Source organism: Phyllostomus hastatus, unplaced genomic scaffold, assembly GCF_019186645.2.
Source record: "Phyllostomus hastatus isolate PE091 unplaced genomic scaffold, TTU_PhHast_1.1 phas_scaffold_182, whole genome shotgun sequence".
In the NCBI taxonomy this organism is placed as follows: domain Eukaryota; kingdom Metazoa; phylum Chordata; class Mammalia; order Chiroptera; family Phyllostomidae; genus Phyllostomus; species Phyllostomus hastatus.
The window spans coordinates 30972661-30987331 of record NW_025334013.1 but is presented as its reverse complement, the minus strand read 5'-3'; the positions used below and the strand labels follow the sequence as shown (position 1 = coordinate 30987331).

The 14671-nt window shown below is 37.8% G+C and overlaps 1 protein-coding gene across 6 annotated transcripts in view; it reads left to right on the top strand.

Annotated features, from left to right (window-relative positions):
- GPBP1L1 (GC-rich promoter binding protein 1 like 1) overlaps window positions 1–14671 on the top strand; it is a 44480-nt gene that overhangs the window by 23125 nt on the left and 6684 nt on the right. For all 6 annotated transcript variants that reach the window (XM_045858670.1, XM_045858668.1, XM_045858669.1 and 3 more), the window contains 2 exons: window positions 8159–8231; window positions 9364–9557. In XM_045858670.1, the coding sequence (XP_045714626.1) occupies window positions 8159–8231; window positions 9364–9557 (267 nt within the window). The remainder of the gene's footprint in view (window positions 1–8158; window positions 8232–9363; window positions 9558–14671) is intronic.

Here is a 14671-nt window from a genome sequence, read left to right as displayed (position 1 = left end):
GAACCCACAACCTTGGTTTATTGGGATAATGCTTTAACCAACTGAGCTACCTGGCCAGGGCTGTAAGAGATATGTTAAATAATTAAGATAATTTATATTATTTTTTGTGCTAGATCTTCAAAATCCTTTGTGTATTCTGTACTTGTAGCACATACCTGTAGACTGACTGCAGAGTCATGGTGCTCAGAAATCACATTTGGCTAGTGGCTACCGTATTCGATACTGCAGCTCTAGTTTTGTGTTTTGTTTGGTTTTTTAAGAGAGAAACATAGGTGTGAGAGAGAAACATTGATTGGCCGTCTCCCATTTGTTCCCCAACCAAAGCCACCCCCAGCCTTTCAGTGTATGCTAACCAACTGAGCCACTCTGCCCAGGGCGACTCTAGTTATTTTCAAGTGGCACATCAAATTAACCAGTCATATCTATAAGAACCATTGTATTATGTTAATAAAATTAAATAGTCAGATTTAGGCATGTGCCCATCTTCTGATTCTAGCAAATGTCCTGGGGGTTCTAGAATGTCACTTATTAATATGAACTCATACCCCCAAGCACTTATCCTTCAAACCTTTATTTTTGGAAAACTTTCTACTTCCCTGACATTGAATATTCATCCAGAATTTTCCACATGTCCAGTAGTCCAGAAGTTGCTATGACATAAAATTGTAACATTATTCAATAAACTCATAAGCAAATCCAGGAAGACCAGTGAAAATGATAAAGAAACAAAATCTCTGTTGTTCATCACACCTGGGAACTTGGTGAAATCTTCATCAAAATTGTATTCTTATCAAATGAGTTTCTTTTTATGTTTTTATTCTGTATAATTAAATGAACCCACTATAATTAATATCTGACATGAATATTTATCTAAAGTACATCTTCTGCTATGACCACAACTAGCTGGGTATATAAAAAATACATTTAACCCTGGCTGGTATGGCTCAGTGGATTGAGCACAAGCTGCAAATCAGGGTCATGGATTCGATTTCCAGTCAGGGCACATGCCTGGGTTGCGAGCCAGGTCCCCAATAGGGAGCATGTGAGAGGCAACCACACACTGATGTTTCTCTCTCTCTTTTTCCTTCCCTTCTTCTTTCTCTAAAGATAAATAAAATCTTTTTAAAACGTGATTGATTTTTTAAAATTAAAGATTATGAAGAGTAGTGTGGGGTAAAGTGGAAGTTACTAAGTGTACATAGAATATGAAGAAACAGTCAAGTTAACACATCACCTAACTTTGTGAAATATTAACATTTTGCTAAATATGCTCTAGACCACTATTTTATAAAAGGTAAAATATTACAGATACAGTTAAAGCTTTCCTAATCTGCTCTCCTCACTTTCCCCTGGAGGTAATCACTATCTTGATTTTCAGTGTTTTATCATCCTCATGCCTGTTTATTTTTTAAGATTTTATTTTTAGAGAGAGAAGGGAGCGAGAGAGGGAAACATCAGTGTGTAGTTGCCTCTCAAGTGCCCCCTACTGGGAACCTGGCCTGCAAGCCATGCATGTGCCCTGACTGGAAATCAAACTGCTGACCTTTCGTTTGCAGGCTGGCACTCAATCCACTAAGACATACCATCTAGGGCTAGGAAAAGATCTCAAACACAGGAAGCAATAACTATAAAGGAAAACATTAATAAGTCATGCTTCCCTAAATCTGAAAACTTTGTATCTCACATATTCAAGGAAAATGTTAGTAAAATATATACTTGAAATGGGACCTATATCCATAGTAGAAATAACTCCTGCAACTCAATAATTTTTTTACAAAAATGAGCAAAATTTGAACAACTATTCACAAGGGAATATACACAAGTGGCCAGTAGGCATCTGAATAAAATGATCAGTGTCATCAGTCATAAGGAAAACTTGGAAATTAAGACTACTATGAGATACTGTTGCACACCCACCAGAATGGCTAAATTTAACAGTCTGAAAACACTAAGTTTGGTGACATTTTAGAGCACCCGGAACTCTATTACATTGTTAGGAATGTAAAGGAGTATAGCCATTTTGGGGAAAGGAAAGTCTGCAAGTTTCTTACAAAACTAAACATAAACTGACCCTGAGGCCCGTTAATTCCACTTGTAGGTATTTACTCAAGAGAAATTAAAGTAGATATGTATTTATTACAGTTTTATTCTTAATGGCCCAAATTGGCAGTAATTTAAATGTCTATCAACATAAAAATAGAAAAGCTATGGTGTAATGCAATGGACTATTTATTCTCTAATAGAAAAGAAGGGCTGACATGATAAACATTATGAATCTCAGTGAAGCCTTACAGTGAAGGGTAATCCTGTATAATTACATTCATTTGACATTTTAGAACAGGCAAATAATCTATTGTGGGAAAGAAAATCACAACAAGTGTTTCCTGTGTGGAGTGGGGATCAACTGGGAAAATGTATGAGGGAACTTGCTGATTGTAGGAAATAGTTTTTTTATCTTTAGAGAGGTTGGTGAGGTGTAAGCATTTTTCAGAACTCCTGGAATGATAAACCTGGTATTGGTGCAATTCATTTTATGTTATTAAGAAGTAGATTACTGTCACTAGTTGTGAAACAAATAGACATCATAAGCCTCCTGGTGTGATGCACTGAGGATCCTACACTACCTCTGTGAATTCCTTCCAAAAATACATAACCTTGATTCTAACCATGAGAAAACATTGTACAAATTGAACTTTAGGTTTCCACTAAAGACAGAGACGTTCTATAAAAGAACTAGCCTATGCTGTTTAAAAAATGTTATGGTCATAAAAAAAAGTTCCAGATTAAAGAAAACCAAAGACAACAACTAAAGGCAACATCTGAACCTAGATTGTATTCTGGATGGAGAGAAAAACAATGTTTTTAAGGCAAGGACCTACATCCCAGATTGCTCTATCCAGCAAAGCTCCCATTTAGAATGGAAGGGCAGATAAAGTGCTTCTCAGATAAGGTCAAGTTAAAGGAGTTCATCAACAAGCCCTTATTATATGAAATGTTAAAGGGATATGTATCTAAGATAAAAAAGAACATGTATAGTAAAATGACAGCAAATTTATAATTATTAACAGCCACACCTAAAACAAAAACAAACTAAACAACAGGAATAGAACCACAGAAATGGAGATCACATGGAGGGTTAGCAACAGGGGAGTGGGAGGAGGGAGGGGGAAAAGGTACAGAGAATAAGTAGCATAGATGGTAGGTAGAAAATAGACCGAGGGAGGGTAAGGATAGTATGGGAAATGTAGAAGCTAAAGAATTTATAAGTATGACACATGGATATGAACTAAAGGGGGGGAATGTGGGTGGGAGGGAGTGAAGGGAGGAAATGGGACACTATAATAGCATAATCAATAAAATATATTAAAAGAAAAATAAAAAAACTTTTGTCTTGCTATAAAAGACATCAGCGTTAGGGTTCCTAAGTGTTGTGGATTAGATGATAGTGTTTATTGTTAGTTGGGTTTTTTGTTTTTGTTTGTGGGGGTGTTTGTTGTTTTGTTTTTAAGTTTTTAGGGGTTCTTTCCCTTACCCAGGGATATATTTATTGATCTGAGAGAGAAAGGAAGGAGAGAAAGAAACATTAATGTGAGAGAGAAATATCATTCACTTGTTTCCCATACATGCAGACTCACAAGCTTTTACCAACTGAGCCACCTGGCCAGGGCTATTGTGAACTTCTTGATTTTTAAATTATACTGTGATTATGTAAGAGAATATTCTTTTAAGGAAATACATAATAAAATATTTGAGGGTGAATGACATGAAGTCCTTCACTTGCAAATGGTGTGGGGGGAAAATATAGCTACAAGGAATGAATGGTGGGCAGCTGTGGTAAAATGTTGACATCACTGGTGAAAGCAAAGAACAATTTGACAACTCTGCTTTTGTGGAGTGAGTGCAGAAGCAGGACTTCGAGGCAGTATATTAGACGGAGCGTATTGGTGAGAACTGTGTGCAACAGCTCAAGTTTGGGAAGGCTTGATCTCAGTTACCAAAGGGGGTTTGGAGCTACCTGAAGATGAAGAGAAGAAAATGGAGGAGAGCAAAGCCAAATTTTAAGAACCTCTGCAGGTTCATGAAGGAAATCTTGGATAAGGAGGTTAAGAAGGCGATAGTCTCCAATAGGCTTGTATATTCACCCCGCAGCATTGGGATTAGTGCCTGTGGCTGGACAGCTCTGCAATGGGCACTGGGAGATCAACCTTGACCACCCCATTGTGGATACTCCGAAGCAGAAGGCAGAGGCAGATAAGAATGACAGGGCTGTCAAGGACCATGTGGTGCTGCTGTTTGAAACTGTACTGCTCTCTCTCAGCTTCTCACTTGGGGGTCCCCAGACATAGTCTAATCACATCTACTGCCTAATCAAACTGGCTTTTGACATTGATGAAGGTGAAGCCAGTGCTGTTGTTTCTGATGAGATTCCCCCCCAATTGAGAGTGATGAGGATGCATCTTGTATGGAAGTAGATTAGGAGTTTCTACCTGCAGACCACACACGCACGCAAGCGAATATCCCATTTCTCAATCGCCACTTCAGACCTTGTTGGAAAGGGCTTAGCTAGCTGTTAACTGAATGTCATGGTGAAGCTGCTTAACTCCAGTTGCCCATAGCTGCAGTTGTACAAATCACCTGAATAGCTTCCACACAGGAATATTAAAGCTTAACACAAAATCTGATGCAGATTTGTTGCTCACTCTTGCTCAGTCCTTTTGAATGTGACAGCCACACAGTACACGTGTTCTCTTAATGGCATCTACTTCCCCCACTGAGTAGCACAATGAAGTTATCATTGTTCGTGCATGTGTATTCTGTTCCACTCTTTTTGGGTTCCAGGTTACGTCAATGTCATGCAAACTGTGTTTAGTTATATTAACAATGGCTGGACTTTTTCTGGAGAGACTGTGTGTGTGTGCACACGCGCACACGCACGTGAGCACACATTTCCTGAATCTAGGCTCTGCCCACTGGAAAAATTTAAAAACATAAAATTGGAATATTTTGTCACACTAAGTAGCAAAGAAGTAATTAAAGACTACTAGGATTGTTACAGAGGGATTCATAAGCCAAATTAAAGAGGTTCCCACTAGCCAGACTTGGGATATTTCATATGTCAATTAAGGATAATTATAACAAAAGTTTGAATCACAACTATGATTAAATCTGAGTTCACAATGATACTTCATCTTAGATAAAACAAGCATACATTTATCTTTTCCATATGAATTTTACCACTGAGTCACCAAATAGAGGAAGTTCTTTTTATGGAAGTATAATAGCTAGTAAAGAAAGAATGATAAAATTAGAAGATCATTGTTTTCCAGCTTGTAGAGGATTAATAGTTTCATTCTATGAATGGGTTTCGGCCACCATCACAAAAAGAGGCATAATTAGATATATATGCCTCCTGAAGGAAAAGCACCCAGCAAGAAGTTGCCTTGCCAGAATAAAAAGGTGGGGCCCTGGCCAAGTAGCTCAGTTGGTTAGAGCATCATCCTACTACACCAAGGTTGTGGATTGAGACCCCAGTCAGGGCACATATAAGAATCAACCAATGAATGCATAAATAAGCTGTAATCTATAGATTAAGAAATTATTTTGGAGACAAAAGTCAAAGATTTTTTTTGTTTTTAAATCAGGTTTATAAAATGTTTTATGGGAACTTTTTTCCTGTATTTGTTATATTTTTAAATTTTTTAAAATAAGCAGAAAGAGAACAAAGCTATCACATAAATAGGGGCAATATTTCTGAAAACCCTAGATAGAATGTGACTGAGAACACGATGTCTCATGGTAGAGCAAATGCATAAGTGGCCACCATAACAAGAAAGGTTTGTGGGGTTTTTTGTTTTTGTTTTAAATGATTTAAAGTCTTTCCACTGTATTTAGGTCTCTGCTGCTAATCATTTTATTTTATTTTATTTAAGATTTTATTTATTTTTAGAGAGGGGAAGGGGGGGAGAGAGGGGGAGAAAGAGAGAAACATCAGTGTGTGGTCGCCTCTCTTGTGGCCCCCACTGGGGACCTGGCCAGCAACCCAGGCATGTGCCCTGACTGGGAATCAAACCTGCGATGCTTTGGTTCACAGCCTGGGCTCAATCCACTGAGCTACGCCAGCCAGAGCAAGAAAGGTTTCTTAACTGACAGGCAAAGCAGGCAACTCTGTCAGTAGAGTACTTAGTGGGAGATTGGGTTGGAGTGGAACAGAAGACTCGGCAATTCTGGGCAGACTTTTCTCCCCTAAAGGTTCCTGTTACTATACTTATTTTATAGTATAACTTGGGTACTACAAAGGGATGAAAATGCAGTAACACCAGGAGCCATACCTCCTGGTGGTCTCGTGACAAATGATTGTTTATAATTGATACTATCACCAGTTTGGTGTTTACTCAGTTGTTATTGCCATTTTGGCTGTCACTAATAACATTTATGGCTTCATTTTAAGGAACACAAGTAATCAATTGGAAGATTTTGATATGTTTGCTAAGGACAGTGAGGTCAGTCAAAGTTCACAGCATGAAACTTTAAAAATCAAATGATCCTTGGCTGGTGTAGATCAGTAGATTGAGCGTGGGCTTTGAACCAAAGGGTCACTGGTTCGATTCCCAATCAGGGCACATTCCTAGGTTGCAGGCAGGGTCCCAGTAATGGGTATGTGAGAGGCGACCACACACTGATGTTTCTGTCCCTCTCTTTCTCCTTCCCTTCCCCTCTATAAAAATAAATAAAATCTTTTTTTTTTTTTTTTAATAAAGTAAAAATCAAATGAAATCTGGAACACGATGATGGGGTTGGTTTTGTTCATATCTACATGTATCAAGTAGGCCTATTAAAATAAGAAAACCACTCTTACCCATGGTGGACTCCTATATAAACCTGCTTGGACCCTGCTTCAGGAGATTTTGATTTAGAAGCTCTGTAGCACAGTCTGGGTATCATTCTATTTGTTTAATGTTCTGTGGTCAATTGTGGTGAAAAGCCATTTCTTACTCTGTTAACCAGATGTTTAAAAGTTTGAGCTGGGACACTAGTGTCATTCTTACATTCTCTATACAGTTAGTTCTTAAGTCTAGTCAGTTGCTCTGAACACTTCTCCATCTTTTTCCTATGTTCTTTTACTTTTGTTGCCTTCATTACTCTCCCAGACTATGGAATTGGTCTCCTAGTTGATATTTAAACTCCTCAAATACACCCGTCAAGCCGCCACGAGGCTTTTGGAAACTGTTGGTTGGATCATGGTTAACTTTGTTTATGAACAATGGATCCCCATTACCTATAGAATAAAAGTCTCCCCAAAATATTCCACAGTCTGGCTCTTGCCTACTTTACCAAACATCTCTTTCCCCACAGAAGGAGAGCACCTCCTTTCCTAGCACTAATCACGTTGAACTATTTTGCAGATCACTGAATAATCTGTTCTTTTTCACGCTTCCTGTCTTGGTGTTCATTGAACACTCTGCTCTTGGAATTGCCTGTGTTCCAGCTTTGGGATTCTTCTTTAAGGACTCTTAGTCATCACCTCTAAAGAAACCTTTTCTAAATAGCACTTCTCTTTCAAATAGAATCAACTATTAGTTCTTTTTCTTCTCTAATGTAAATGTTTTTAATAGCCCTTATAACCTTTGATTGTACATACTTGTCTACAAGTTTATCTTTGTAGTGAAGCTCATCCTTTGGGGACAATGGCTCTTTTTAATTGACTTAAGTGTCTGTATTTCTAGCAGTCTCTGGTCCATGGTTTGCTTTTGTCCTAAAGCAATCTTAGAAAGGTGGTAACTACTACACATTTCACTGACAGATTGTCCTCCTCAAGTCTGTGAAAAGCGATCCACATTCTTCATTCAGCTTTCTGTGCCTCCTTATTTGGCATACATGTCCTATGTAAAGATAAATTGCACGATTAGTCTATTATTTTTATTTTGATCTTATTAAAGAAAACTAGACCCAAGAGAACCTAACATAAGATCTAACATAAACATAAGATCTATTGATTTTGCATTTCAGCATCTTTTATCTGTTTGTTAGTTCTGATCAGAGCATTAAGTAAGTGCTGCTGATACAATTATGTGATAGATTCCATGGTGCTGGCTACTTTGCAAAAAGTGCAAAACTGCTTAGCTTTCTGTTTCAATCATTAATATCCCTTTTTTCCTAGCCTTCTTTGAATCCAGAAGCTGGCAAACAGAATCAACCATGCAGACCTATTGGGACCCCTTCTGGAGTGTGGGGTAGGTAGATTTTGCCATTTTAAAGGCATAACTTTAAATTTTTCATAGCAGGGAGAGGAGCAAAAAATCTTCATCTCTCTTTTTTTAATTGTTTCTTTATCTTGTTTCTCATCTCATCTGTTTGTACACTGTAACTAACATCTATTAACTCTTACTCTGCTCCCCAAGATACCATTGAAATGTATATGGTAGTGGAATCATAACACAGACAGCTGAGAGCTTATATAGCCCTGAACTTGGAAGTACATTTTAGGCAAAGGGAGAATAATACAAAGTTTACAGGAAGTAATTTTTAATTAACATTGCAAATTTGCTTATAACAGTTGAATTGATTTTATTGTTGTCTCCTAAATATAACAATGTATTCTAAGCAGTCTTCCATATGATTTTTCTTCTGAAATGTTATTTAAAAGGGTATATAATACCACATTTTATAGTCCATTTTGTTTAGCCAGGTTCCAATTGCTGGTTTTTTTGTGTTTTTTTTGGCAGTTATTAATGATGTTTATTATATAGGGCAAGGAGAAAATAAATACATGCGTGTGTGTGTGTACTCACACACATCTAGCCTTATAAATTAATAGACAAATCAGTGTATTTCAAACCAAACCTGACCTGTGGTTTTGAGATCTTTGACATTTACAAATTGGATTCTCCTAGTGCCTGTGTTAGACATGTTTAGTAGCCAGGCATCTTATTGAGAAGGTTTTATCTAAATACTGGGTTTGGATCTTGAGTTTTAGAGCTAAGGGTGGTTGCTGTCATTTCCCCTTCAGACTATGATTCATAGTCTGCTCCAGTTTCCTCAACAGTAGGTCACATGGCAGTTTCCCCAGTTCCCTCGTCTCTATTCCCATGCTGTCAGGAGCTGTCACCCTTGGATATATTACTGTTGGGTCTGTACCTGTGTGGTACACTGCTAACATCTTTAGGCTTTCTCGTTGGTTTATGAATTTAGAATCAAGGGCTTAATATACTGGCATTTCTTTGTACAGTTCTCAAGTAGTGTCACTTTTGAGAGTATCTGTTAAGTGTCAGCTCTTTATTGAAAGAGGGGCCTTCTTATTAACTGTGCTCTCCATTAACCAGTAATTTTGACATTATTTTATTTCTCCATGGTTGTACTTCACAGAAAACCCACCTGGTGCCAAGCAAACCTCCAAAATGCTAGTCATCAAAAAAGTTTCCAAAGAAGATCCTGCTGCTGCCTTCTCTGCTGCATTCACCTCACCCGGATCGCACCCTGCAAATGGGAACAAATTGTCAAACATGGTTCCAAGTGTCTATAAGAACCTGGTTCCTAAGCCTGCACCACCTCCTTCCAAGGTAGGATTTGGAATCCATGTCAGAAAGTTATACGGCAGAGGTTTGGGAATAAATCCGGAAAATAGTAAATTTATAATTTTTTTGGTTGAATCATTCACCAGATATTCAGAACTCGTTATATGTGTTCTATTGTCATCTTTCTCCAAACTCTGCTGCCACCAGCTGAATTTTTAGTAGGTCTCTCTTTCATTAACTTCATCTCATAAACTTTCTGCTGTTTCCATTAATAGCACAGACATCCATCTGACCGTGTAGCTGAATATCTTGATTGCTTTTTGTCTCTTTATTCATTTTCCCTATACCAAAAAATTATAAAGTCCCTGTTACTCTCTCTCTAATGTCCTATGTTTTTGTCATCCCACCTTTACTATTGTGTATACTTCTATTTCCTCATCTTTCTGTTCATCTTCCACAAAACTGCCAGAATGATCATCCTTCAATATGCCATGTTCTTTCCTAAATCCCTTCAGTGGTTCCGAACCATCTACTTAGCAGGGGTTGATAAACTTCTCTGTAAAGGATCAGATAATAAATATTTTAGGCTTTGCTGGTCACACATGGTAATGTGGTCTTTGGCTCATGGGTCATACCGTGCCAATCCATGATCTGATAATACAATGTCCAAACTCCTCAGTATTGGTGTATATAGTTCTTGATAGCCTAAGCTCAATCCATCTTTCACATTTTACTCCCCCTTCTTTCTCCTTACCTAAGAAATCATTCTTCAAGTTCATGTCATCCTTTGTGAATCCTTTTCTATCACATACATCTGAAGATCTAATTAATCCATATATCTCTGTGATTAAATACCACTCTGTCTCTTATCACAGTCTCTACAACACTTAATTGGCTTTGATTTTATTTCTTTACTTGGTTGTAATCTTAAATGCAGGTTTCAGATCCTCTTCATCTTTGTTATCCCTAGCTTCCTCACAAAAGCTCATAATAATTGTTTGAAGGAATTCCAGCCTCTGTAAGAAAACAAGTAATGAGAATTCACAGTGTAAGCGCTGTGTTTGGTGCTAATGAGCAGTGCAAAGAAGTATAACATTGGTCATGATTTACCATGAGCTGAAAGTTTAATTCATTTGACAAGATACTATGATATAAAAGGTCATATATATATATACATATATGTGAATTAAAATGACAAATCCTAAACAGAGTTGTTATAACTAAATTAAATACTGTTTACATAATGCTGAGGAACAAGGTTAGTCCAGACGATGACCATCTAGGAAAATTTTACTGAAAAACTGTAATTTGACTGACCTTTGAAGGATGGTCCACATTTAGGTAGGCAGAAGAATCTATACGAGTAATGCAAATTATAAGAGAAGAGGTGGTTAAATAAAAATTCCAAAACTAGAAAACACTAGGGATATTTGAAGACTAAAGAATGAATCATTTTAATTACTCCTGATAGCACTGGAGAAATACCAGGACTGAGGATCATTATCCTACTGATAACGAAGCTTTCAGGATAGATAAGATCTCCAAGAGCAGAGAAAGAGGAGTAAAGAATGGGAAAATAAGACTTGGGGGAACTATTTTATATTTTGTAAAATATTAGGAAAATAAGATAGTCATGAGAACTGAGAAATTGTAATTCAGACATAGAAAAATTGTTTTACTACCAAAGAAATCTGGGTGGGTGAGTTTTAGGATAGCAGCCAAGGTTGTCAATACTTGTCAATTGCAGATGACAAGTTAAGGAAAATAACAAAAATATTTTGACCATAGCAGTTTGAAAGTTTTTGGTAAGCATTGAGTTGAGGTTTGGGGGAAGTAGTGTAGGGTCGAGAGAAGATTTCAGGGGGTTCTGGAATTGTGTGGATTGGAGTGGAGATAACAGCACCTCTGAGACCTGGCAGTAAAAGGAAGTATAGAATATGGGTGGTGGTGAAAGGATGAAGAAAATCTTCCGGAAGAAGCCCCTGAAGACAACCTGAAATATACTTGAAAGAGGTCATTTTAAAGGATTATCACCCAAGAAGAAATAATGGGAATAAAACTGAAAAGTGGAGTTATTTCTGAAAAGGGTTTAAGGTACTTGTTCCTCTCGCATGGAAAGGAAAGAACATGAATTCACAGTGTAGCATAGAAATTAATGGCAGAGCTTTGGAATAGACAGATTCCACTTGCACATCCTTAATGATAAGACCTTGGGCAACTTCTAAGTTTCCATTTCGTCATCTGTAAAATAGAGGTAATAGTGTATGTCTTATAAGGATATTTAGAGGAATGAGAAAATTTTATGAAGTACTTAAAATTGGCATATGGTAAGTGTTAATAAATGGTAGCTGTTACTGTCCACATGGCCCCACTTTATGTTTGTTCCATTCCTTAAGAGTTTTATATAAAGAGTTTTCCTAAGTGTTACTTCATTTGAAATGTCTACAAGCATTCTGTTAGATAAGAGAATATAAAAAGTGAGTAAGACAATTTCATATTCTCAAGGATCTCAAAAATTTTCAGGGAGTGAAGTGGCAAGGATAAAAGTCATGACATGGTTCATTAAGAACAGTTTACTGGTGTTGTGGAGGACTAAGGTGAAGAGGGACTAAAAATTGGAAAAGGAATCTCAAGGCTGCTGCTGTTGTCTTTCTGAAAGGTAATGAAGCGTGAACAGGGATGATAAAAGTAGGCGAAGAGCCCTGGCTGGTGAAGGTCAGTGGGTTGGGCATAGTCCTGCAAAGCAAGGGATCGCCAGTTTGATGCCTGGTTTGCAAGTTCAGTCCCACTTTGCAGCTCATGCAGGAGGCAACCAATCAATGTTCCTCTTGCATGGGTGTTTCTCCCTCTTTTCCTCCCTCCCTTCCCCTCTTTCTAGAAATGAATAAAATCTGTAGGGGGGGGGAGCTGAATATTCTTCCCTGAGAAACTGGAATAACCATGGGACCATTTCACTGGAGTTAGAGAAGTGAGAAAGATCAGTTTCAGGAAAAGGTGGAAGTGGTTCTGGGTACTTTGAATGTGCGATGTTGGAGGAAGGAAGAGGTAAGATGACTAGGATGGTTAGTAAGTAGATGAAGATTCATCCGTTCATTTTCTCTAGGTGTTCAGCAAACAACTACTAAACATTGAGTATCTATATACTAAAATCTGTGGGTTACTAGAGACACAAGATAATCTCAGAGATTTCACTGTCTGGTAAACAGACAGATAGTAACTGTGCCCATCTGCCTGGAGAGGATCCTCAGAGTCTTTACCAATAAGATCAACTGGGTTTTGAAGTGGCAAAGGAAACAACTACCATTTGTTGACACCTTACAATGTTCCAAGATATTGACTAGGCATTTTACATACATTGTAACATTTACTCCTGGTCCTAAATAGAAAATTATGTAATGAGGTTGGGTAGCTAATGAAGTCTGGACTCTTTAAACCAGGTTTGTCCGACTTCAAATCAGGGCTCTTTCCACTGCCCAGAATGCCTCCCATCTTGAAGCATAGAAAGGAGAGGGGAAGTTGAGGATTGAGATTTTGTAGTTAGACATCATAACACTCTGGGCTGTGATTTTGAGCAAGTTATTTAATTTTCTTAAACTGAAATGATTAAAAACAAGCAAAGTGGGGAGTATAAGAGAACTAAAAGGTAGTATTTAAAAAATGCAGTATGCCCTGGCTAATGTAGCTCAGTGCATTAAGCACTGGCCTACGAACCAAAAGGTTGCTGGTTCAGTTCCCAGTCAGAGTACATACCTGGGTTGTGGGCCAGGTTCCCAGTAGGGGATGCATGAGAGGCAACCAGTTGATGTTTCTCTTCTTCACTCTCTCTAAAAATAAAGTCTTTTTTGTCTTTTTTTTTTTTTTTTAAGATTTCATTTATTTTTTAGAGAGGGAAGGGAGGGAGGGGGAGAGATAGGGAGAGAAAGAAAGAGAAAGAAACAACAATGTGCGGTTGCTGGGGGTTATAGCCTGCAACCCAGGAATGTACCCTGGCTGGGAATCAAACCTGGGACACTTTGGTTCCCAGCCCGCGCTCAATCCACTGAGCTATGCCAGCCAGGGCTTAAAAATAAAGTCTTTATAAAATATATACAATAAAGATTTTTAAAAAGAAAGTAATTATATCTGTCACGTAACTGTGGTAAAACAGTAAATGAAATTAAAGTTTTGGGTTTTTATTTTATTTATTCATTCATTCATTCATTCATTTATTTGATTTTAGAGAGAGGGGAAGGAAGGTAGAGAAGGAGAGAAACATCAATGTGTGGTTGCCTCTCCCACGCCCCCCTACTGGGGACCTGGTCTGCAACCCAGGCATGTGGTCTGACTGGGAATCGAACCAGAGACCCTTTGGTTCATAGGCCCACACTCAGTCCACTGAGCTACACCAGCCAGGGCTAAAATTAAAGTTTTAATAATACTTGGAATATGTAGTACTAACACTTTCTAAGTAGTAGTAGTCAGTAAAGGGTAATTTTAAAACAGGGATTTATTAGGGAGCAAGTAAGTTGGGCCATTCTAAGCCCAGTAGGAACTATTGTTACCAAAAATAAAAAGTCAAAGCATGCTGTGTTTGGGAAAGGTCGCATGATTAAATGTAGCTGGTAGTGGGAAAGTGGTAGAAGGTAGTAAGACTTAAGCCAAATCATGAGGGTCTTTATAAAAGCTCAAGAGAAAGCTTAGGGGTAGAGATACAGTTTTACATACTATCAACATGATTTTAATACTAACCATTACAAGTTACAAATAGCCAATTTTCCTAATGAAGTTTGCCTGGGAACAGAAGAGCAGTGAGGCTAGACCCCTGGAGAATGTAGTGAAGCGTCAAGGAATGGGGAAGGGAAAGAGGAACAGAGAAATGGATTTGAACAATTATCTCTCATTCTCCAAAACCAGATTTTTAAAATTGGCCTTTGAATGTAATATATAGAACAAGATTTATTGAAAGAGCTGGTTTATTAAAATGAGAATAGAGGAAAGTATTACAGGGAATTAGTGACTAATAATGAAGTGAAAAACAGTGAGTACTGGCTTAGATTGAAAAGTTAATAAAAGGATGATAGTATAAGGGAAGATAAATCTGTTTGGTTGTGTATGTGTGTGTGTGTCCCTATACACAACTTAAATAAAATGGACTAGCATGTTTGTAATTAAAAAATGGA